Genomic DNA, 24189 nt, shown 5'->3' with positions numbered 1-24189 from the left:
AATTACTTGACGTATAAAGCTGTATTATATCATAGATATAATAGCTATTATATCTATGATTATATAGATCATCTCCATTTGGCGTCCGTCCGGCCACGATATACACACCGAAATAGGTTAATTGTGTCTCTAATTGTTAGAGTTGTGCTTGACATAGATATAATTGACATTTCTTCCTGGGACTATTATACTATGCCGGTTAGTATAATAGTCCCAGATTTCTTCATAGTTCTAAACTGGTTAATTGTTTCAATTTTGTTATTTATTACAGATTTTAACCTAATAATATATTATATTTATGTCTTCACAGCTAGGTTCTTCTTTATCTCTGAAAAAAAAACCTAAATTTTCATTTAGTTAAGTTCCAGTTCTGACGATAAATATTATAAAATGGGGTAGTAAATTCCGGATTTAATATCAAGTTATGTCCGCTTTGTTACCTGTTTACCATATCTAAAACAACTTCCGGTAGATTTGGAAGATTATTTTTGTATTGTCAAAGTCAACAATGTAAGAAAACGTTCCATCTAGAGTTCTAACTTGGTTTTGAAAAGGCAGGATGCTGGATGGAAAAAAAGATTTTAACGCGTTTACCTTAAGAAAAAATAAAAAGTTGCCTGTGCACTATACATTTGTTAAAAAAAACACTGTTACTTCATCTCTTCATTCTTTACGACATGTATGAAGAAGACATATTTAAGATAACACGACTAATTGTAATAACCTTTGAATAACGAAACCATAACATATATAACTCGGCAAAATGTCTGACATTCAGATTAAATTTTGACTATTAAAGAAACCCCAAAAAAATCCCTTGGAGATCACAATGTACATGTAATTCTAGTGTATGTAATGAAATCCTCAGTATTTTCAAGTTGAAAATGAGCTTACTTACAATGTATAACCTCACAATTTCTTTAATTACACCATAGAATAATATGAGGCAGGCAATACCTGTGAAAGGGGACGAAGTCTATATAAATTATTTTTTTTAATTCAAACATATTTCAAGTTCTAAATCTGTTTAAAAAAAAAACGGAAATACCGTAACGTTTCCGATTTTGGTTCTGTTGTTAGGGATTTTAGTTCTGACGTTATTTTAGTTATGACGTCATATTCAATGTAAACAAAGAAACGCTATCATCAGGTAACGTTTTTTCATATCAAAGAATATTTGAAATGAAATTGTTATTGTGTTCCTTCCTATATTTTACTGGACTGATAAATATATATTTCACTCAAAGTCTCATGACAAACGAGACCGGAAGAAGGAAGTAGATTTCTGCGCAAATGCGGGAATTTAAAAAGGTTACAAAAAAAAAGGTAATGATTTTGAGTTCATTAGTACAATGAAAATTTTGGGAAATTTTCCCGATTTTTTTTTTTTTTTTTTTTATTGATTTTTCTACTGTAATAGGGGACTTTGTCCCCTTATAATTTTAAGTCTTGGGAGAAAACCTTCATATTAATTCAAAATTAAGAATGCCAAATTTAAGGGCATACAATACAGTTATAAGGGAGGTAATGATGTTGCTAACGTAAATTGTTATTTTCTGCGATGTCAAATGGCAACATATCGGGAAAAGATGCATTTTTTGAGTGATTTTAATCATTAGCTTGAAAAAGAGTACATGGACCCCTCTTTTTGAAAGGACATTTTGACTTACAATTGTAAAACTGTATGAAGATTATTTGTACCAATTTTGAAGAAAAAAATCACTGATGAATTTTTTTTATATTAGATAAATATGCAGCAAAAAAAAGCTGTTTTTTTTACTAAAATCATGAAATTTTAATATAAATGAATTATTTTCAAAGAATTGTTACAAGATATATCTTGTTTTGGATGAATAACTTCAGGTGAACATTCAACTAGATTTGACTCAAAATCAAAAATGGTTGAAATTTTTTATATTTAAAACTTGTACAACAAACAATGGCTTTTCAGTGGTGAATTTCACCAGCAAAGTGCATGTAGGTGTAAGTATTAGAACACACCTTGTGCTATTCTCACATGTCCTTTTCCAATTAGAGTTTGACACTTAATGTATTAAGCAATCGTAATAATTGTACATGCTCAGCCTCCAGATTACATTCAAACAGCAATACTGTCAACTCTCGCACATTAGGCATAAAACTGCTCATGCTCTTATCATCTTTGCAAATGATTAAAATCACATATTTCTTTGTTAAATATCAAAATCTTCAATGCATAAAGTCAAATTGAATTACATATTGATCAATAAAAAACCTCACTATATTCATAATGTATTTGGAAAAGATAAAATATTTAATTTCATTACTTTTTGCTGCATTATAATACATTTCTAAATTATACTTTATAATAAGATATGCAATTTTGCATTTCCCCAGAATAATATGCAATAAAATTTTGGATTCACTAGCCACTAATTTTATGTGTTTGCTGAAAATTGTGTATCCACTAAAAATCTCATGCATAATAGTTTAAAAAACTTGGAAGGTCTTAGACAGTTGTACTACATACATGACATACATGTATATGATATATGTTCAAATTGCTGTATTAACATTTAAAACTGAATAATCTAAAGGTAAATTTTTCTGCAAAACACGTCATACAAACAAAGGCTTTGACAAAATTGTTGGATGTTTATAAAATGACGTTGATTTTCAAACTTTCATTTGTAACCCTCTTTTCTATATGTACCTCCTGTGTAAACTTTTTCATAGGGAAACCTTACTTTCCTAACTTTCAAATCTAATTCAATCACCAATGCCAACTTCAAATAAAACATGCTATAAATGTTTTTACAGGTAAATGACAAGGCAAAATCAACTTTCTGCATGGTTGATACACAAGTATAAAGTAGTAAAGAAGGATGAGAATTTAGAAATAAGAACTGACCAGATTTAGTTGGTCAGTAAATTACACTTAAGATGAGCAGTACTGATTCAAACAATGTGCCATATCATATAGTGACAGAAAATATAACCGAACATACCACAGTATTGACAGAGCATCATTCCACATCATCTAGTCATGTCTTAGCTTATGTTCTAGTTCCTGTAGGATCTGTGATCCTTGTTGCACTGTTAGCTCTCATTGTAAGTATAAATAATTTTTATGCACACCTTTTCACAGATCATACAAAAACAAGATAATGCTTTGTTCAGATTTAAGGTAAATTTACACATATCATGCAAACTCAAGTTTGTTCAAATTTTTTTACTTAAAACTTGACATAAATGTTAGGGTTTATGGAAGCTCCATTTTGATTTTGAAAAAATTCTGGTTTGTCATTCAATACAATGTACATTTTTTGTAGTTGACAGACTTTTATATTTGTTGAATTGATTTGATATGATGAACTTTTGGTCCAGATCTCATGATGGTATAATATCAATGTTATGGTATATCCCTTTGTTACAAATCTTTAATGTGAGAAATAAAGCAGTTGATCACATTTGGATCATCATGTTCTTCATCTAATGCTCAACCAACTTAAGTTATGTTTGATTTCTATGTTTCATTTACAGACATTCATTGAAGTGTATTAATAATATTTCTATATAACATTCTTATTTAAGCACAGTTTAGATCATCCTGAATAGCATGGTGATGAATTATTGTATTTTACTAGTAACAGTTTTAAAAAAGAAAGAACATACCACGGGGACAATAAAAAACTCCAATAAAACCAACAACACCATGACAAAAAGAGACAAACAACAATAACAAAACATTACACAGAAATTGAGGTACACAAATCCCACAAAAAATGGTATCTTTATGTTATAATTAACAGGAAGCACTAGAAATCAAAGAATTGGTCTTTGATTTGTTGCATTTGAATAATTTTTATGGCCAAGGAACACAGTTGTCGTGCCATACATGTATAGTTTTACTCTTTTTCGTCATTACGCAATGAACAGTTATACAGACTTTTTCTAAACGCCTTCACATATTGAGCTGATTTTTAGTATGTGAGTCTACTATGATGAATTACAGATGAGTTTACATTTGGTTCCACTCCAATGACTTTTGCTGAAATAACAGGCTTTGGACTTTGAAAATTTCATGAAAATTACAGTTATACAGACTTTCATTCTCAAATTTCCACTCCTAAAAATGGCTTAAAGCTTTTTTTCTGAGCGGGGCCATTGGTGTTGTTCAGACACATATATTTTTAAAGTATACATGTATATTTCCAGATATTCATTTTTGAATTGAAACTATTTTAACAAATGAGATAATTATGCTTATTTAAAAATAAACAAATTGATTGTTTATATATTTCAGGCAGTTATAATTTTCAGGAAAAACAGGTACGTAAGTGTAATCATATGATGTCACAAAAACTTTTAAAGAAAGAGTACCTATATAGGCTAGCTACCATAGACTCATGCAACTTAATTACTGTTCTGCATGAACATGATTAAGGGACTAAACGGCTGAGGCTTTTCACAAATGATGTCACAGTCTTCTTTGAATTATAATTTACATTATAAATGTATTTTGTCTCCAATATTCAAACTTGTGTAAAAATGAGCTGATCATCTTTACAATTAAAAAGAATGCATACTACAAACATATTTAATAATATGCCCTATGACTCAACAGTATTGAAAATACCAGCATTTCAAAAGGTTTTTTTTTATTTTAAAATAATATTTAGGGTTGTCAAAATCAGTATGCAAACTATATCGGTAAACTGTATAGCATTGTTGTAAAGTAATTGATACTGTTTAAGACTGTTATATGTCCCTAGAATTAAAGTAGCAATAAACACTGTCTTTTACATAGTTATACTATTCATATATCGGTAATAAAATTTGTAAGATGGTGTTGGATAAATACTAATAAGGCAGCAATTAAATTACACAATTCAACCACAATAGACATATTTCTCTTAGAATATTAACTATGTACATGTAATTGTACACATAAATACATGTATTAAAAATCATGAAAAAAGAAATAATGGAAAATAGTAACACTAGATAATCTAAACAGAGATGATTAAATTTTGAATTTCGAAAATGATTATGAAATTCAAATAAAAGTTAAAATGTCGTCTGCTTGAATTTTTGTGATTCATGAAAAACTATTTAGGTATTATTTTCATGATTTTCCACGTTTTCTGTATGCATGAAAGATAGATAATTGATTAAATCATGGAAAATTATATATTCTAAAACAGAGTTTTTGTGCTGCTTTTTTGAAGTACATTTTATTAGATTTTCTTTGAGATCCTATTGTGCTATAATGTATATGTAACATGTAACAATAATCAAAATTTTTGAAAGTGATAAGCAAACAAAACTTTTGCTTAGAAGGAGTCACCTCTGAATAAGACATAATGTTTCAAATGACCTTTGGTTTGAAGAGGGATTGCTGTTTTAGCAACATTTTAGAAATAATCATGGTTTACATGTACTGAAGAAGGTACCAATTAATATATATAAGCATCCCTTATGTTTACTAGAAAAAAAATCCTTTCTACTATAAATATCTGACAGAGTCAAAAGTAAGATTAACTTTTTTTAGAATGGATAAGTTGAGACATCATTTAATGCCTATGTATAGCTTTGACCCCAATGAAGATGCTGACTGGGAATCAGAACTGTTAGAAGATCAGGATAACGAACAGCGTTTAGCACTTAGGATAGAGGTAAGATCAGGATAATGAACAGTGTTTAGCACTAAGGATAGAAGTAAGATCAGGATAACGAACAGCGTTTAGCACTAAGGATAGAGGTAAGATCAGGATAATGAACAGCGTTTAGCACTAAGGATAGTGGTAAGATCAGGATAATGAACAGCGTTTATCACTAAGGATAGAGGTAAGATCAGGATAATGAACAGTGTTTAGCACTAAGGATAGAAGTAAGATCAGGATAATGAACAGTGTTTAGCACTAAGGATAGAGGTAAGATCAGGATAACAAACAGCGTTTATCACTAAGGATAGTGGTAAGATCAGGATAATGAACAGTGTTTATCACTAAGGATAGTGGTAAGATCAGGATAACGAACAGCGTTTATCACTAAGGATAGAAGTAAGATCAGGATAATGAACAGTGTTTAGCACTAAGGATAGAAGTAAGATCAGGATAATGAACAGCGTTTATCACTAAGGATAGAAGTAAGATCAGGATAATGAACAGCGTTTATCACTAAGGATAGAGGTAAGATCAGGATAACGAACAGCGTTTATCACTAAGGATAGAAGTAAGATCAGGATAATGAACAGTGTTTAGCACTAAGGATAGAAGTAAGATCAGGATAATGAACAGTGTTTATCACTAAGGATAGAAGTAAGATCAGGATAATGAACAGCGTTTATCACTAAGGATAGAGGTAAGATCAGGATAACGAACAGCGTTTATCACTAAGGATAGAAGTAAGATCAGGATAATGAACAGTGTTTAGCACTAAGGATAGAAGTAAGATCAGGATAATGAACAGCGTTTATCACTAAGGATAGAGGTAAGATCAGGATAATGAACAGCGTTTATCACTAAGGATAGAGGTAAGATCAGGATAATGAACAGCGCTTATCACTAAGGATAGAGGTAAGATCAGGATAATGAACAGCGTTTAGCACTAAGGATAGAAGTAAGATCAGGATAATGAACAGTGTTTAGCACTAAGGATAGAAGTAAGATCAGGATAATGAACAGTGTTTAGCACTAAGGATAGAGGTAAGATCAGGATAATGAACAGTGTTTAGCACTAAGGATAGTGGTAAGATCAGGATAATGAACAGTGTTTAGCACTAAGGATAGAAGTAAGATCAGGATAATGAACAGCGTTTATCACTAAGGATAGAAGTCAGATCAGGATAATGAACAGCGTTTATCACTAAGGATAGTGGTAAGATCAGGATAATGAACAGTGTTTATCACTAAGGATAGAAGTAAGATCAGGATAATGAACAGTGTTTAGCACTAAGGATAGTGGTAAGATCAGGATAATGAACAGCGTTTATCACTAAGGATAGAGGTAAGATCAGGATAACAAACGGCATTTAGCACTAAGGATAGAGGTAAGATCAGGATAATGAACGGCATTTAGCACCAAGGATAGAGGTAAGATCAGGATAATGAACAGCGTTTATCACCAAGGATAGAGGTAAGATCAGGATAATGATCAGTGTTTAGCACTAAGGATAGAAGTAAGATCAGGATAATGAACGGCATTTAGCACCAAGGATAGAGGTAAGATCAGGATAATGAACAGCGTTTAGCACTAAGGATAGTGGTAAGATCAGGATAATGAACAGTGTTTAGCACTAAGGATAGTGGTAAGATCAGGATAATGAACAGCGTTTATCACTAAGGATAGAGGTAAGATCAGGATAATGAACAGCGTTTAGCACTAAGGATAGTGGTAAGATCAAATCAGGAGTTTACGTGATTAAATCTAAAGTAATTTTCTTTAAGATCTTGTCTGATTGAAGAACTTTACAGTGTAATTTGTGATGGTCTTCATGCTTCACCAAATGTATTGGCATCAATTAACAGGAATACAACATAAAACAAGATCTTTCTTTTATGATCAATTATATGAATCTTTCATAATTTTAACTGGAAATATGATGGACCTTTGGGAATATTCTTTTGATTTATACAGTTTATCTCACTCTTTAAATGTCCATCATCATGTAAACATTCATTTACTTTAAATGAAAATTTATGGACATGTTCAAATAATTGTAAGAAAACTTGGTTCTTTCAGCTATTAAAGAATGTAATTTGACCTAAAAAAAATGGAATATCAATGATGAACGATTGCATTTTATAATTTTATCTAAAAACTTGCATAAGTGTTTCTCGTTTCCCGTTTTCTATATAGACTAGACCGTTGATTTTCCTGTTTGAATTGTTTTACACTAGTCATTTTGGGGCCCTTTATAGCTTACTGTTCGGTGTGAGCTAAGGCTCCGTGTTGAAGGTCGTACTTTAACCTATAATTGTTTACTTTTTACACATTGTGATTTGGATGGAGTGTGGTCTCATTGGCACTCATACCACATCTTCTTATTTATATAGACCTAAACATCTATTAGTATAAAATAAGGAGATGTTGTATGATAGCAAATGAGCCAACTATCAAACAGAGTCCAAATGTCATGGATTTAAGCAACTGTAGGTCACTGTACAGCCTTCAACAATGAGCAAAACTCATACTGTATAGCCAGCTGTAAAAGGCTCTGACGTGACAAAATATGAAACAATTCAAATGAAAAAAAAACAAACAAAGACCTGATTTATAACAAAAAAGTTTAGTTATACAGCTCTTAATGTTTCTACTTATTTATACATTCATGGCTTTCAAATGTTAAGGTTTGAGCTTTCTTGATGAAAGTATATACAAAAAAAGCTTTGATTGGCAACATAAAGTGTTCACTTTATATACTAGAACTGGATTGATACCATTTCTGGTGGACTGTTGGTGGTATCATCAGCTCAGTAGGCTGAGCTTTGGTACTTACATGATTTATAACAGACTTTTCTAAAATTCTCCATTGATAAATTAAGAAATTATTAAGAAACTAAGGTAACTAACTCCCTCAAGCAAAGTTGACCATGGGTGAATTTACCTGTCCTTTTTAGCTCCTAGAATTTCTAAGTATTTATACATCCCTGGCTTTCAAATGTTGAGGTGTGGGGGTTCCCAATGAAGGTAAAACCCTAAAAAAGGGCTTTGGATGTACAACATTTTTAGCTCACCTGGCCCTTTAGCTTTTCTCATCATTTGGCATCCATCGTCCGCCTCTAACTTTTACAAAATTCATCTCTTCTGGAAATACTGGACCAAATTTAACCAAACTTGGCCACTATCATTATAAGGGTATCTAGTTTAAAAAATGTGTCCAATGACCCCACCTGCCAACCAAGATGGCCATTGTGGTTAAAAAAAGTACATAGGGGTAAAATGCGAGTTTTGTCTAATATTTTGAAACCGTAATAATTAGAGAAAATCTGACAGAGGCAGAAATGTTCTGTATGTTGAGCTCTACCAATTGTTTAATTATGTCAAAACTGTTAGGGGACTTCTTGTAAGAGTTATTGTCCTTTTTCGCCTATTATCCTGAAAACTATAATAGATGGAAATCGTCGGTCGATTCCTTATTAGTTTTTTTGTCCTTTGGTGACATTTTTACCATATTTTGCGTTTTGCCTTATATGATAAAAATTATAATAGATAAATAGAACAAAAATGATCAGCAAGGCAATGTCTATAAGGAAGTCAAATTTTGCCGATATAGTTAGTAGACTGCCACTCTTTATTGGAGTGATTGCCCTTAAATGAGGATTTTTTTACCCTCTTTTGTGGTTTGGGCAAAAACTAAAGAAGATAAAGAGAAACTAAACAGACAAAACGATCAGCTTAACAAGATCAACATAAAATAGATTTTTGTAATGAATTCTATTCTCATCTACAATGAGAGTGTCTTTTGTTGAATATGTACAAAGACCTAGGTGAACGACACAGGCTCTTTAGAGCCTTTAGTTAAGTGTTATTTTCATCTACCAATTAAATTGTTTATTTACTGTATTGACTAGGTAAATATCAGCCAAGATTCCTCTATGCGACTTGAAATAGATTATATTTTATTATATGTTTTTTCCATTTCAGACTCCAAGTCCAGATGCTGCCCCAATTTATAAGTTTGGGACCAAAAGAAAGTAATGAATAATCACTTGCTAAAAGTTAGTACAAGTTCACAACATTTCCTGGAGAACTGAAAACATTTTTTAAATTTATTTAGAAGAAATGATAATTTCTTCCATTGTATAATAATCACAAGTATTTAATTGTTAAATTCTGTTTTATTTGTTACTGTTAAGTTTCTAAAGAGAGTCACTAGTTATTTTTAAAGTGTATCTTCATGGTGTGTTTATTAATTTTACAGTATTTTAATGATATAATATTACACTTGTTTGAATCTCATTTTATTTTGCTTTTTATAACCATATTTATTTTTTTTTCAATGTTTTGCCAATATGATATTTATATAAATGGACAAACTATATTTTTAGTATTTTTACTTAATATGTTCTTTTCTGAATTTGATTAAAATATTTTTTGTGGTCATTTTCAGATAACCGAAAACCTCATCATTTAAATATCTGAAAAGTCTATTGGGCATTGAAAGTATTTTTACAAATTGTGATTTAAATAATGTCTTGCACAAACTAGGTGATATAGTGATATAGTGAGGTGAAAGTGACATTTTTTTCTAATTATTCCTTATTTATGTGAAAAAGAATGCTATAATTACATAGATGACAAAAATTAACAAAAAACTAAAGCAGTACCAAATTCTTCTGTTTTGCATATTTTAAATAATTATTTAGCCCTTGATAGTTTATGCACTTGGATCAAATAATGAGTGGTGTTGGTTATAATTTTATGTGTGCATTTTGTCAGTGCTTTTTACCTTCAGAATAAAGTCAAATATTTTCTAAAAACACAAAGCTTTATTATTTATCTTATAATTCGGGGTCATCATAAATATGCTTGAAATACACGCCACTGGGCATTAAGATACCAACAATCGTCACATTTTGTGTTGTCTTCTTACTTTTATGGGATTTTTAAGTATATAAAGTATGAATAAAAGAGTTATGATGAAATTTGAGCATAACACTTATTACTAGAGCCTTACCTCAATCCTTGCAACATTTGTTTGTTATTTTTTTCTTAAATGACAGAAGTTTGATGACCTGAAGCAAACATTTGAAACAAAATTTAAACATATTATTAAAGTTATCTGACAAACTAATGTCTTGTTAGGATCTAAAGGATGTTATTTCATCCATTTATATGTTTCAGAGTCTAGTGTGGCGTCCATTTCGCTGAACTAATATACATTATTGTGTAGGGGCCAGCTGAAGCCCACCTTCACGTGGAGGATTTTCACACTTCGATGAAGACCCATTTGTGGCCTTGGGCTGTATGCTGCTCTTTGGTCAGGTTGTTGTCTCTTTGACACAGTCCCCGTTTCCATTCTCAATTCTATTTGTGATTTTCAAATAAAAGCAGCTAGTAAGTAACCTAAACATACAGTATCCTTTGATAGCTGAGATAATATGCAGGCGTAGTAAATTGGTTTTATACTCGCAGAACTATTTTGATCTGAATATGATTGTTAATGTTTGATGATTAAAAACTGTATGGCATGTCAATATGTTAAGGGCTCTTCCAGAATTAACACATTGCGGCACTGAAGGTACCTTTTTTTTTTAGACCCCAACCACCCGTAATATAAATTTTTTGTTACTATTCTTACAAAATTTTAAGGAAATTGCAACCACCCACAATTAATTAATTTCAGTGTCTCACATCCCTTTCATCACAATTTTTGCACAATCCTAATTTACTGACTGAGTGTAACTTGATTGGATATTAAACAAAAGGAGATAGGGGGGGGGGGGGGGGGGCATGCATGTGGTTACAGGCATTTTTCTGTAAGAATGATATTTTATTTATAGATGCAAATGATAACAAGTTTGATTTTATTAGTAAGAATAGGCTACATTTAAGTACTGCATAATTGAAGACATGTAGTGTTTTAATAAAGAAAAAGATTACAAATGATTCTTTTAGTTGCTATTTGGTTATTTATATTTAACTCTAATGTATTTGAATGTGTAAGTAATATTTTGAAGTTTATTCATATAGGCTTTAAATATTACAGCAAGTTCATTTTCTATGTGTCTTGACTTAATGTGATATGTACCTTTTAAGTTTGCCCAACAAAATTGATGGGACAATTGGATTTTCCATCAATTGTAACATATTTAATCTCTAAAAGGAACAATAAAATTGAGAATGGAAATGGGAATGTGTCAAAGAGACAACAACCCGACCATAGAGCAGACAACAGCTGAAGGCCACCAATGGGTCTTCAATGCAGCGAGAAACTCCCGCACCCGGAGGAGTCCTTCAGCTGGCCCCTAAACAAATAAGTATACTAGTTCAGTGATAATGGACGTCATACTAAACTCCAAATTATACACAGGAAACTAAAATTAAAAATGATACAAGACTAACAAAGGCCAGAGGCTCCTGACTTGGGACAGGCGCAAAAATGCGGCGAGCTTAAACATGTTTTTTGAGATCTCAACCCTCCCCCTATACCTCTAGACAATGTAGAAAAAACAAATGCACAACAGTACGCATGTTAAAACTCAGTATAAGAGAAGTCAGAGTCCGATGTCAGAATAGGAAACAAAAGAAAATAAACAAAATGACAATAATACATTAATTACAACAGGCTACTAGCAGTTACTGACATGCCAGCTCCAGACCTCAATTAAACTGATTGAAAGATTATGTCTTCATCATATGAATATCAGGCACAATCCCTCCTGTTAGGGGTTTAGTATTATACCGTCATAAAATATATGAGAAGAACATAACCCGTGTCATGCCAACAACTGGTTTTAGAATAAATGTGTTAATTCCGATGCAAAGACCCTATAAATGAATCAATATTAAAGCCAAAATATGCAATCTTTAATGACCTGACAACAGTATCGTAACTATATCCCTTCTTAATAAGTCTGTTTAAAGGTTTTGTTAGCTTTTGAGATGAATACTGACATTTTTGTGCTTTGTAAAGAATATTACCATAAAAGATTGGATGTGAAATACCCGAACGTATAAGATGTCTGCATGTTGAGTTATATTTACGAATGATGTCCTTATACTGATGATAAAATTTAGTAAATGTTTTGACTAGTTTATGATATTGAAAACCCTGGTGTAATAATTTTTCAGAAATACATAAATTTCTCTCGCTAAAATCTAATACGTTGTTACATACACGAGCGAATCGTACAAGTTGAGATATATAAACACCATAAGATGGTGACAAGGGAACATATTAGTTCTTCATAAAAAACATAACAAAAAAGAAGAGATATGGCATTATTTGAGAGGAAAATAACATTTTTGCAAAGACTGCACAATAGTTGTGAACTTTAAAAATGTTACCATGCACAAAAAACCTTGTCTTATTCTGAAAGGTAATTTAAAAATGACACAGTAAAATGTCTGAACTGAAGAGATTCCCTTACAGGGGTTTTGTGCTTTGATTACTATACATTTATACAGTTTTTGAAACGTGTGTAATTGCAAATAGAAAAATATTTAAAAAAAACTATACCATTCTACCCTTTTGAAAAGTATTTCTATATGTCACCTTTGTACCACGATATCTTTCAACGGCCAATTAATTTTATAAAGTATAATTAACCTTAACTTAGTTCTGTTTTGTAGACTATCCCACTGCAAGGAGTTAACCATGTTTGTTGTCTATCTCTTTATCTAAAATCATTGTTAACATATTTACTGCCTTTCTTTGTATTAGCTCAACCTAAGAGATTTGATGCATTTGTGAGGATCCCAAATTGGCAAAATGGTGAAGAATGTTATATTCATTCTTCATGTTGACTGATAACTAGTGAGCTAAAAATATGTGTCAATCTTGATCAATGCAGGATATTTGTATTTCATTAACATCCTATCACCCTGAATATTCATGTTATATCTGCCGCTTGATGTTAAGTAGCCATCAATCAATCTGATGCAAAAGTGTAAAACAACTTGGTCAGCTTTTGAGCGTAAATTGGTAAATTTGACCAGCCTTTCATGCTTTATTAACCTTGGTTCAAAGCTCATTAAAGAGCACATCTTGGTATGATTATCTACACTTGCAGTACGTTGAAATGAGTATGTTAGAATCCAAAAAAAATGATTTCTGTAACCAAGAAATGAACATATAGAATGGAGAATGGAAACGGGGAATGTGTCGAAGAGACAACAACCCGACCAAAGTGCAGAAAATAGCCCAAGGGGCTTCAGCTGGCCACTACACAATATTGTATACTAGTTCAGTAAAAAGGACGCCAATCGAACTCCGAAAAATACAAATGAACCAAAATTTTATAATAACACCCACAGGTCTAACAAAGGCTTGACGTTCCTGACTTGTCTCATATAATTTCGATTGCGCCTTTTGTATCTTCTTACATGTTTGTCTTTTTTGAAGACCGTAAGTTCACTATCAGAAGTCCTCGCCTGTGACAATTATTGCGGAATGCCAGACATATTTGCTAATGTAGCATATATGGCCTAAACCAAACTGTTTACTTTAAGCTTTTTGACAGCTTATGACGTCTTTAACACTAAATCATTGGAAGGTGTTTTGATTGATATTTAAGTCTGAGAACACAATTGTTTATTTGTAAGTTGATATTAGGGTTTGAACTAGCTTTCGGAAACTGCAAGTACTATAAGGTTGTTCTTTGAGTCTATTATCTTCTTGTTAGTTGTTTTTATACTTAGACCTGATCAGATGATTTACTTTCGAACTGATTTTACGGTTCGTTCTTATGTTGTGTTGTTACATTGCTGTCACATATAAGAGGAGAGTAGAATACTCACAAACATGTTTTAGCCCGCAGCATTCTTTATGTGTCTGTCCGAAGCCAGGGTGTTTGTCATGTGTTGCCGTCTGCAATAATAATTTTCCGTGTATTGTTTTAGTATAAATCCGGCGGTTTGTTTTCTATTTTGAATTGTTTCACGTCTTGTCATCCGGGGACCTTTAGTAGCGTATGAACTATGCCGTTTGGGTGTTTCTATTTATTGAAAGCCGTACTTTGAGCTTTAGTTGTTAATTATCTTTTCATTTGTTCTTTGGTGGATAGTTATCTCATTGGCAATCAGGTTCTTTTCATTTGTTCTTTGGATAACAGTTGTCTCATTGGTAATCAGATTCAGGTTCTTTATTAGCTTTTTACAATACGTTAATCAGCATTACAATATTCAAACATCTGCAATTAGTGTTGTAGTGTTGTAAATTACAAATGTTCATAGTACTTACATTTAACTAAAAGCTTTTTCTTAATATAAATATAACTTTGAAAACTGTTTTACGCTTTCCACACTCAAAAGTAAGACTGGTTTCATCATGCTAATAATATGGTTTTAATAAACAGCTAACATAATTGAACACATTTTGGACACTGACGTATATAATGAAATTCATCTCCAATAACATTTATGGTACAAGTTACACAAATTCTATTTGACCTTTCTACACCATATATAGACACGTCAAGTTTCAATAAATACATTGTGTGTTGATGGACATATCTTAGTAAAATATCTCCAGTTAACAACATACGTTCTTTGTAGTGATATATTTGATACACAATATCTATAATTCACACACTTGCTAGAATTTTTTAACCTTTGATACAGTTGGTTATACCAAAAACCTTTTCAGTCCAAGGTTAAACAATAAACACATCGAATTTTCACAGTATAAAAAAAAATAGATCTTTGTATCATGTTCTTAAAAAACAGTTTTCTGAAGATAAAAGTTACAACCAAAATTTTAATAATCTGAACATTCTTTCATATTCCAGTGGAATATAAAGTTCATAATTAAATCATTACATTTGTAAACATTTATTCAACACAAATTGAAAGTATGTTTAAACAAATCAATTTGCACCCTTTCTACATTTGGCGTTTTGTGATCATACCAAATCTCTTTATTTCTATAAGAAAGTCAAAATCCCAAAAACAAACAAATCTCCTTATTTTCATAAATAAGAAAGAAAAATACTGAAGCCTCTTCTAGTTATCTTTAAAAACTATTGGAATATTCTTGTAGTCATAATTGCAACATTCACTTTTTTTTATTTTCAAAAAGCCTTGACATTCATCATTGTGACTTTATCTGAAACAGACATGCCATTAACATGTCCTACAATGATGGTTGGTTTTCCTTTCACAATCATTTTATCTATATTTTGTATAATAACTCTCTCTGAATTAAAAAAGGTGCCCTTTTCAATGTCCAACGCTGTTATGCTTTCATGGTTGCTGACAAAGTCTTTCCTTTGTTGTAATCCATAACATTTTGGTGTTAATTCAGCAACACACAATTTCTCGCAACTATTATTTTTCTGGTAATGGTTTTCGGATAAATGTCCAGCTTTAGATACATTCGAATTTTCTGGAGAACAATCCTTATTTAATGCTTTACTAGTATTTGACACCTCCTTTTCTGCATTATCTATCGCAATTGTTACACCACCATGTTGTGTGTAAGATTCGTTGCTACTTATTTCATTATTGTTGCTTTTAATCACGGGGGTTGTTGCAGAATCATAAGTTTTATTATTCCTCTGGGTTGTCTATAACAGAAAATAACAGAAAAAAACATTTGTTCAAAGCTGTATTATATACAAACTCTATTCAATAAACTGTTAACACAGAGATATGTCTCACCTTTTTGTTATTTTGATAGTAAAATGATAATGTTGAAATTAAAATATCAATACTTTAACATGTAAGCTAAGCAAAATATTCAGTCAATGAACCATGACTGAAGGTACAGGGCCAAACAATCTCCATGGGAATGAGATGTCCAAATACTAATACAACTGGATTCCAAATATCATTGACCTACCACTAGTGGTTCCCCATAAACTGACATAATCACAAACTAATACATGTAAACTAAGCAAAAGTTTCAAAGTCAATAGACCATGACTGAGGCGGTGGGGCCAAATAATCTCCATGGAAATGAGATTTGCCAATGCTAATACAAATGCATATCAAATATCATTAACCTACCACTAGTGGTTCCCTATAAATTGACACAATCACAAACTAATACCTGTAAACCATGTGCTAATCAAAAGTTTTAAAGTCAATAGACCATGACTGAGCGGGCAGGGCCAAATTATCTCCATGGGAATGAGATGTGCCAATGCTAATACAACTGCATACCAAATATCATTGAAATGCCACTAGTGGTTACCCATAATTGACCTAATCCAAGTCAGGGATTTCGTTACCACAAATTACTTAAAACCCTTACTAAACTCTTCCGTAGTTACAAAATTTGGTTTGCAAGTTTGGCTGTACATGTAGAAAACCTGTTTCAAATGGAATAGCACATCCTAAATTTTACAGTGATTTTGTTAACCGAGCCCGGAAATTTAGATACGATCCGGGTAAACTTATCAATCCTTTAAATAAACTTATTCTAAAAGGTTACCTATTCAACACTGTAATTAAATCTTTGAATATTGTTTTTATTGGTATAAATATTGAGTTTGTTATCATTAAATTAAAACCATACTAAATATTACACATATGTACTTTCACGGTACTACAATCTGTCGATACCTATATTTTGGCATTGCACAAGGTCATGTTTTTCTCTGACTGTTAATGACGTCTCTACACTAAATTCACACTGTTGGATGTGTGCTGATTGATTATTTTAGTCTTAGATGCATGATTTGTTTTATTAGTTGTTATTGGCTTTGAACTAACTGTCTGTAACTGCGAGTCCTCTCAGATCTGTACTTAGTGTCTTTTTTGTTGTTATGGATGAGGGATAGATATATACCCTGCCACGTCCTGTCTGTGTTTTTGTTTGATGTTTTTCTTTGTATCGATCTGATGAGTTAAGCCTTTTCAACTGATATTTGTCGAGCCTACGACTTTTGTCGCAAAAGCGAGACATAGCGATCCTACATTCCGTCGTCGTCCACAAATATTCACTCTGTGGTTAAAGTTTTTCAAATTTTAATAACTTTCTTACACTATCCTGGATTTGTACCACACTTGGACAGAAGCTTGTTTGTGATCATAATATAGAATTCAAAAGTAAATTTTGTTGAAAAAAATCCTGTTCGTCCGTATTTTAATTATAAATGGACTTAGTTTTTCTTCCAGTTAACATTACATTCACTCTGTGGTTAAAGCTTTAAAAATTTTAATAACTTTATTAAACTACCCTGGATTTGTACCAAACTTGGACAGAAGCTTGTTTATGATCAAAATCTAGTATCTGGAAGGAAATTTTGTAAAAAATTATTTCCTGTTTTTCCGTATATTACTTATAAATGGACTTAGTTTTATTCCAGTTAACATTACGTACAGTCTGCAGTTAAAGTTTTTAAAACATTTATTAGATTCATAAACCTTCTTGGATTTTTACCAAACTTGAACAGAACTTCTTACAATCAAAAGAAAGTATCTAGAGGAAAATTTTTAATAATTTTTTCCCCATTTTTGTTGAGCCTGTGACTAACAGCAAACGTAGACGAGACACTGGGTTTCGTGGAACCCTTACGAATTTTTATAGTTTGTTCTTATGTTGTGCTGTTACACCACTGTCCCAGGTTAGCGGAGGGTTGAGCGCTTAAGAGTTTAACCCCGCCACATTCTTTATGTGCCTGTCCCAGGTCAGGAGCCTGTAGTTCAGTGGTTGTCGTTGGTTCATGTCTGTCATATTTGTTTTTCGTAAATTGTTTTGTTATAAATTAGGCCGTTAGTTTTCTCAATTGAATTGTTTCATATTTTTCATGCCGGGGCCTTTTATAGCCGACTATACGGTATGGGTTTTTCACATTGTTGTAGGCCGTATGGTTGCCTATAATTGCTTACAACCACTTTATTTTAACTTTGGTGGATAGTTGTCTCATTGGCAATCATATCAAATCTCCTTATTTTTATACTAATCACAAACTAATACATGTAAACTAAGCAAAAGTTTCTAAGTCAATAGACCATGACTGAGGGGGTGGGGCCAAATAATCTCCATGGCTCAATTGAAGTCACATGAATACGGAATCAATGAGATCGAATAATTCACTTGCAAGTGAATAATTAATCAGCGATGTTTCTTAGCTTATTTTGACAAAATTTCACTTTCATTAATGATTGAAAAAAAAATCATATATTTTTTTTTATATCTCGTAGTTAATGCCCCTTTAAGTACAGTTCGTAACCATTGTCGCCTTCTAAGGTTGTATCACATGTATTCATTTTAGGCCTGAATTGTGTTTTGGCTGTGAAGAAGTCAGACAGTACGACAATTGACAAGACAATTTAAAGAATGGAAATATCTTAATGGCACGTCGCAGTGCCGATTTTCTGTGAAAATACTTAAACTAGTTGAATATTCTATATCCTTAACGATATAAAGGATACCTTATTTAAATATCTTTAATATAATATCCTTCTTCGTAATTATTGGAAGCACTAAAAGCGACCTTTGCGGGGTTCTTCAGACAATCCAGTAAACACAAAATCTCGCTCCATTTGAACAATAAATGTGACTGCTTAGTCCTGGTATTACAAAAATTGAGAGTGGACGAAAATGTCAAATTGTATACACCTTTGTCTATATCGTTGAAGACCACAAGTTGACCTCTAGATGTCGTTTTGCCTTTGTATGAATGTCGTTCAGTTCGAACACCTTACTTTTCCTTTTATTACTTTTTTTATCTGTTTCAAGGTTCTGCGATATAAAAAAAAACTATTGTTAAAAAGTAATCCAGTGATGAACTCAAACCGTTTTCATCCTAATCTGACAGGATTTGTTTGTACTTATACAACATCTCTAAAACGGTTTAATTAAAGTTTTCTAAACCAATACACATACCTTTCTTCTCTTTATCCGTCTGCGCTTGAACACACAGTATAAAATAATGATAACCGTAACTATTACACTGAATGCCAATGCCAAGGTAGATAAACCGATTGTAAGGCCAGTTGCTTTATCATAGTGTTCCATGGTAGCAGTCACATTACAGCTTACATCACAGTACTGACATTCTGCTTCTAAAGAGTTTTGGTATCTTTCAGGACATCGTCGTACACACAATGGTTGCATGTTCTCATCAATATCAGAATCTTCAAAGGTTATGATGAATCCTTTTTGTGAACATTTCAAATCCTCAGTCTTAATTATAATGAAAAAGTCTTTTGGGCATGCTATCTTACATGAATACGTACTGTCAATTTTGCGACAGGGATGACAACATTCGAAACGTCGATCCTCATTATTAAAGCATTGGAAAGCATTTACATGCTCCTGCAACGGAAAACAATTTACCATTAATCGTAATTAACAACACCTTTTTAAAACAAAATGTGGAATTCAAAAATTGATTAAACTAACGATCGTCTGACTAAATAGAAAAAAACCAAAGACAAAACACGCGTCTTTAATCTATGCTTTTTAAACTCGACGTAGACCATGTAGAAATCTTTTTTTTGCTTTTGCATCAAGTCAAAGTTTCAAATTCTACCAGCAAGACAGGAAAGAAAACACACAACAAAATTATACACATCGATAATTAAATGTTTTTATTTTGAACCAATACCACGTCTGATATTCGACATATCAACACAAATGATCGTGAAAGAATAATTAACGGTAGTCAAGTATTGCGATCTGGTCGTAAATGCAAGTCAGCTTTGGAAATTAGTTTAAATAATATTATATTTTTCAAAAGTGCACAAATTACAATTATACAAAAGAAATACAGGGATTCGGAAACTAGAAGAACTTATATAAACCCGTCTCCTTTGACAAGATGACAACATATGGAACATAGTGTAAAGAAACCCGCTATAATATGATTTGCAATTTACATTACATGTTTATTCTGTGGTTTGCCAGTTACTCAGAAGTCAGTTTGACCGAAAGCTGTGTTCAACTCATTTCTAATTATGGTCTTAACTGTGAATATAATATGAATATGTTCCACAAAATAAAGTTTAAGTACAAATTTCAAAATATAAATCGAACTAAAAATCTAAAGATTTATAAACCAAATCTCCCTGTTTCCAAAATAAAATTTTGTACAACTTTAAAAATATTATAAGCTCGGAAATTACAAATGTGTCTGTCAAAATCATTATTATTCCTTATAATAACACTGCGCACTAAAGTAAAAAAAAAAATACAGTTCTTTTGAAGAAAACACAAAAGGCGGCACATAACATAACCCTATTCGAATAAGTAAAGAAAAGCACGTTTTAGAATCAATTATGGTCACATTCAGACATATGCTATATTTGAATCTAAATCGTTAGTGTGTCAGATAGTACAGTGATATACAGTTGATTTTTTTCCCTGGATAAGGTTAAAATTATTAAAAAAAAATCGATTTTTATTTTTTTTTAACCATAATTGATAATGATACTGATAGCACTTATTTTTTGGCAAGATGCGCTCCTGTTGGACTAATTATTTTTTGTATTAAATTTTCGTTGCCTCTTACGATGAAAAGGTGTAAATATGGCTCACCATGGAAGCAATAATACATCTATATATTCGCGCTGTTGTTTAACCTAGCTTTGTGTGACCATGGAAGTGCTCTTTGTATATATGTATATTAAGTATTTATCGCGAAGAAAATGATGTAGAGTTAATTACATAAAAAAGATGCAAAAACAAAATCATAAAACCCCATTTATTTACGTTTATATAGACTAACACGCTTAAACCACTTACAAGTATATCAATTGGTGAACTAAATGTATTTTTTTATGATTTTGTTTGGTAACTCATTGTCCATCACGATCAAAATAATGCATAATCTGAACTCTCACGATAAATTGTGGATAAAAATTAACAAAATCCTACTTTTTTTTAAAGTACTAGTTATCTGAATCGTTTCCATGAAAAAAAATCTTTTTACTCTACTGTAATACAATGTATTTGTCACACGAACGATTTAGTTTCAAATGTAACATATATGTTTCAATGTGAAACATGTTTTTCTTAAATAATTTGCATAAGTTTCTGTGTCGATATTTGTGTTTTCTTCATAAGTCCTGCATCTTTTGGTATGTTAATTTAGTTCAAAGTCAATATTTCTTTTGTGATCATTTTGACAGACACATTTGATGTGTATATGATTTGTTCTGTTTTTGATAATACAACGACTTTTTCCCATAGATTTAGAAGTTGAATTGTATTTTATTGCATGTATAATTATCCGATACCAGATCTTTCACTATCAGATCGCAATTCCTGACCACCGTTACTTATTCGATGACGATTTATAACGATTAACTGCCGTGTAATACAAGTGGATAGGAATGAAGAATAACGATATAATATTTGTTGAAATAACGCTAATAACGCTAACGATAAACATTTTACTCCATTTGACATGAACGGTAGCTACAAAATGAGATTTGACGAATGACGATAAAAAAATTAAGGCTCATTTGACGCTAACGGTACCGTAAAACAGACGTTTGACGCTTAACGATAATTAAAGGGCATTCCTACCCTCATACAAATGTCATTGACCTATCATAAGTTGTCCTATAAACTGACCTTATCGAGACACAACCGCGATATTTCCGATATCTGAAGGAAAACAACATTGTCTGTAGTTCCTTCGTCGGTTATTAATATAACAATTGCATGATAGAATTACCTTAAAAATATGAATAAAAGCAACGAAAATCCATTGCAATAGAGCCATCTGCAATATATATGTTACAGACCAGGAACTAAAGTTAAGCGGATGGGTAGGGTTTAACCGTATCGTTATAAATACCTCTTAATTGTCACGATTTTATTAACCAAAGCTAGGTTCTAGGGTTTATTCCTCCTATTCCTACATTTTAAAATCTGGTATGTCATTTGTAAGAAATCCATGTAGGAATAGAAGGGATTAAATCAGATTAGGTTGTCAAAACATAAAGCTAATAACTTCAGGTAAATATCCATAAAACCTAACGAGTTAGTTTTCATCAATGTCTAATTTGAAAATATTAATAGCAGAAAATATAAAAAAAAGTTCAAACAAAAGCATGTCCTTGTCTCATTGAAATTGCACTGCATCATTATGGTGTTTTATTTTATTTTTCCTTCTTTTCTTAAAACTGTTGTGTTTATTTCCTCGTGTAACGAAAAGTCTTTGTTATTGAATGAATCTATCAAAACTAAATCAAAACAAATTGGCACAAAGTCCCAAAAGATAGACTTCACTAACACAAAATTACCAGGCGGGGGAAACAGTAAAAAATTCGATAATATGGGAATCTTGTCTCAATTGTACTAGATCACCTAGTTTGCGTTTATAAGGTTTTAACATTTCACAGGAAAATATCTCTGTGCCCCGACATAATATTTTGACTCAGCGCCAGTAATATTTTGCTCATTATTCTTATTTCTGCGTGCTTAGAGTGAAGGAATTGAATATCATTTTTCGGTAAATCTATTTTGAAGTTACAAATCTAAAAACTTAAATGAATCGCATTATCTCTATTGGAATGAAATGTGGCAAGGGAGTACATATTAGTTCTGTGTAATTTTCATTCTGATTAGATTGGATAGAAAATATATTTAAAGAATGTTGCATGTCTGATATTGGTTACCACAAAGTGTTGATTAGTCTACTCCATCGTTCAAATAAGTCCGAACAAGACTCTGGGTTCAACATGGTGTGATGTTGTACATACCTCACCTAAATATATGAATCATAAAGTTTTAAAACCGAACATGGTTTAGAAAAATATATTTCTATATCCCAATACCCGAGAGCTTGGTGAAATGTTTTATTGTTCTTATTATAAGACTCCCCTTGCCATGTCCCAAAAGATAATGATAGGGACTTTCCATGAAGTGTGCGCCTGTTTAAAAATGGTTAGAAGAACATGGAAGGTAATGGGTCAGTTGATATACTTTCGGAATCTAGTATGAAAGATTCTGGTCTTAAAACGGAAAATTGTTGTTGAACTGTATCTGCCGTGATAGAATATTTTGTCAAAGAACCTTTTTGATTCCTTATTTCCAACATAAGTATATAACGGATTTCCGGTTAAGGCACTTTTTGCAGCTAAGGTTAAATTTTACCAATATTTTGTTCTATCGGTTAACATCTTGACAACTATGAAAAAAAGAGAGAAACTTTGTAAACAACATAAACTGATCAACAGGAAGTCAAGTTGACAGCAAGTTTCATTATAGACTCCATATAGGAGTTATTGCAATTCAATCACGATTTTTATCAGTCTTGCGTTTTTGCATTAATCTTGAGGATTGGATAGATTGAGGGAAACTGTAAACGTCAAAATTGGTAAGAAAGAGAAGATATACAAATAAGTAAACACATGCTTCCCAAGTGGTCTAGGTCATAATCTTAATTGGTGTGCTAAAAATGATGTATAGTTTTGTCAGGTGAGCCATTCATGCTCCTTGTAGATAACAGATTTTTATCCCGCAAAGGGCGTTTGCGGCTGTGCCCGACGTACCAGAATGAGATATACAAATCGCGTTTGGAGAGTATCAGGGTTCAAACACGAAAAATTGCCAGCATCATTCAACAAGGGAATGATGCT

The 24189-nt window shown here is 31.9% G+C and overlaps 2 protein-coding genes across 2 annotated transcripts; one reads left to right on the top strand and one right to left on the bottom strand.

Annotated features, from left to right (window-relative positions):
* Positions 1-442: 442 nt before the first annotated feature.
* LOC127726107 (small integral membrane protein 29-like) lies at positions 443-11596 on the top strand. Its single transcript, XM_052233433.1, has 5 exons — positions 443-510; positions 2800-3090; positions 4286-4311; positions 5534-5657; positions 9631-11596. Exons 2-5 carry the CDS (start codon positions 2923-2925, stop codon positions 9682-9684), a joined length of 372 nt encoding a protein of 123 aa, XP_052089393.1. The 5' UTR covers positions 443-510; positions 2800-2922; the 3' UTR covers positions 9685-11596.
* Positions 11597-14970: 3374 nt separating this feature from the next.
* LOC127726097 (uncharacterized) lies at positions 14971-22514 on the bottom strand. Its single transcript, XM_052233430.1, has 3 exons — positions 22281-22514; positions 19484-19915; positions 14971-16214 (listed from the first exon to the last, which is right to left on the bottom strand). Exons 1-3 carry the CDS (start codon positions 22326-22328, stop codon positions 15720-15722), a joined length of 975 nt encoding a protein of 324 aa, XP_052089390.1. The 5' UTR covers positions 22329-22514; the 3' UTR covers positions 14971-15719.
* Positions 22515-24189: the final 1675 nt, after the last annotated feature.

This window comes from Mytilus californianus, unplaced genomic scaffold (genome assembly GCF_021869535.1).
Source record: "Mytilus californianus isolate M0D057914Y unplaced genomic scaffold, xbMytCali1.0.p SCAF_1, whole genome shotgun sequence".
Classification (NCBI taxonomy): Eukaryota; Metazoa; Mollusca; class Bivalvia; order Mytilida; family Mytilidae; genus Mytilus; species Mytilus californianus.
The sequence above is the reverse complement of the archived record's forward strand: the minus strand, read 5'-3'. Positions and strand labels throughout refer to the sequence as shown.

Excerpts from the sequence above, each read along its gene's own strand:
- LOC127726107 (XM_052233433.1), top strand. The coding sequence starts at position 2,923 with ATGAGCAGTACTGATTCAAACAATGTGCCATATCATATAGTGACAGAA. Across the intron at positions 3,091-4,285 it reads TTGCACTGTTAGCTCTCATT|GCAGTTATAATTTTCAGGAA; the intron begins GTAAGTATAAAT and ends TATATATTTCAG. Across the intron at positions 5,658-9,630 it reads GTTTAGCACTTAGGATAGAG|ACTCCAAGTCCAGATGCTGC; the intron begins GTAAGATCAGGA and ends TTTCCATTTCAG.
- LOC127726097 (XM_052233430.1), bottom strand. The coding sequence starts at position 22,328 with ATGGCTCTATTGCAATGGATTTTCGTTGCTTTTATTCATATTTTTAAG. Across the intron at positions 19,916-22,280 it reads CTTTTATTCATATTTTTAAG|GAGCATGTAAATGCTTTCCA; the intron begins GTAATTCTATCA and ends TTTCCGTTGCAG. Across the intron at positions 16,215-19,483 it reads GACGGATAAAGAGAAGAAAG|ACAACCCAGAGGAATAATAA; the intron begins GTATGTGTATTG and ends TTTCTGTTATAG.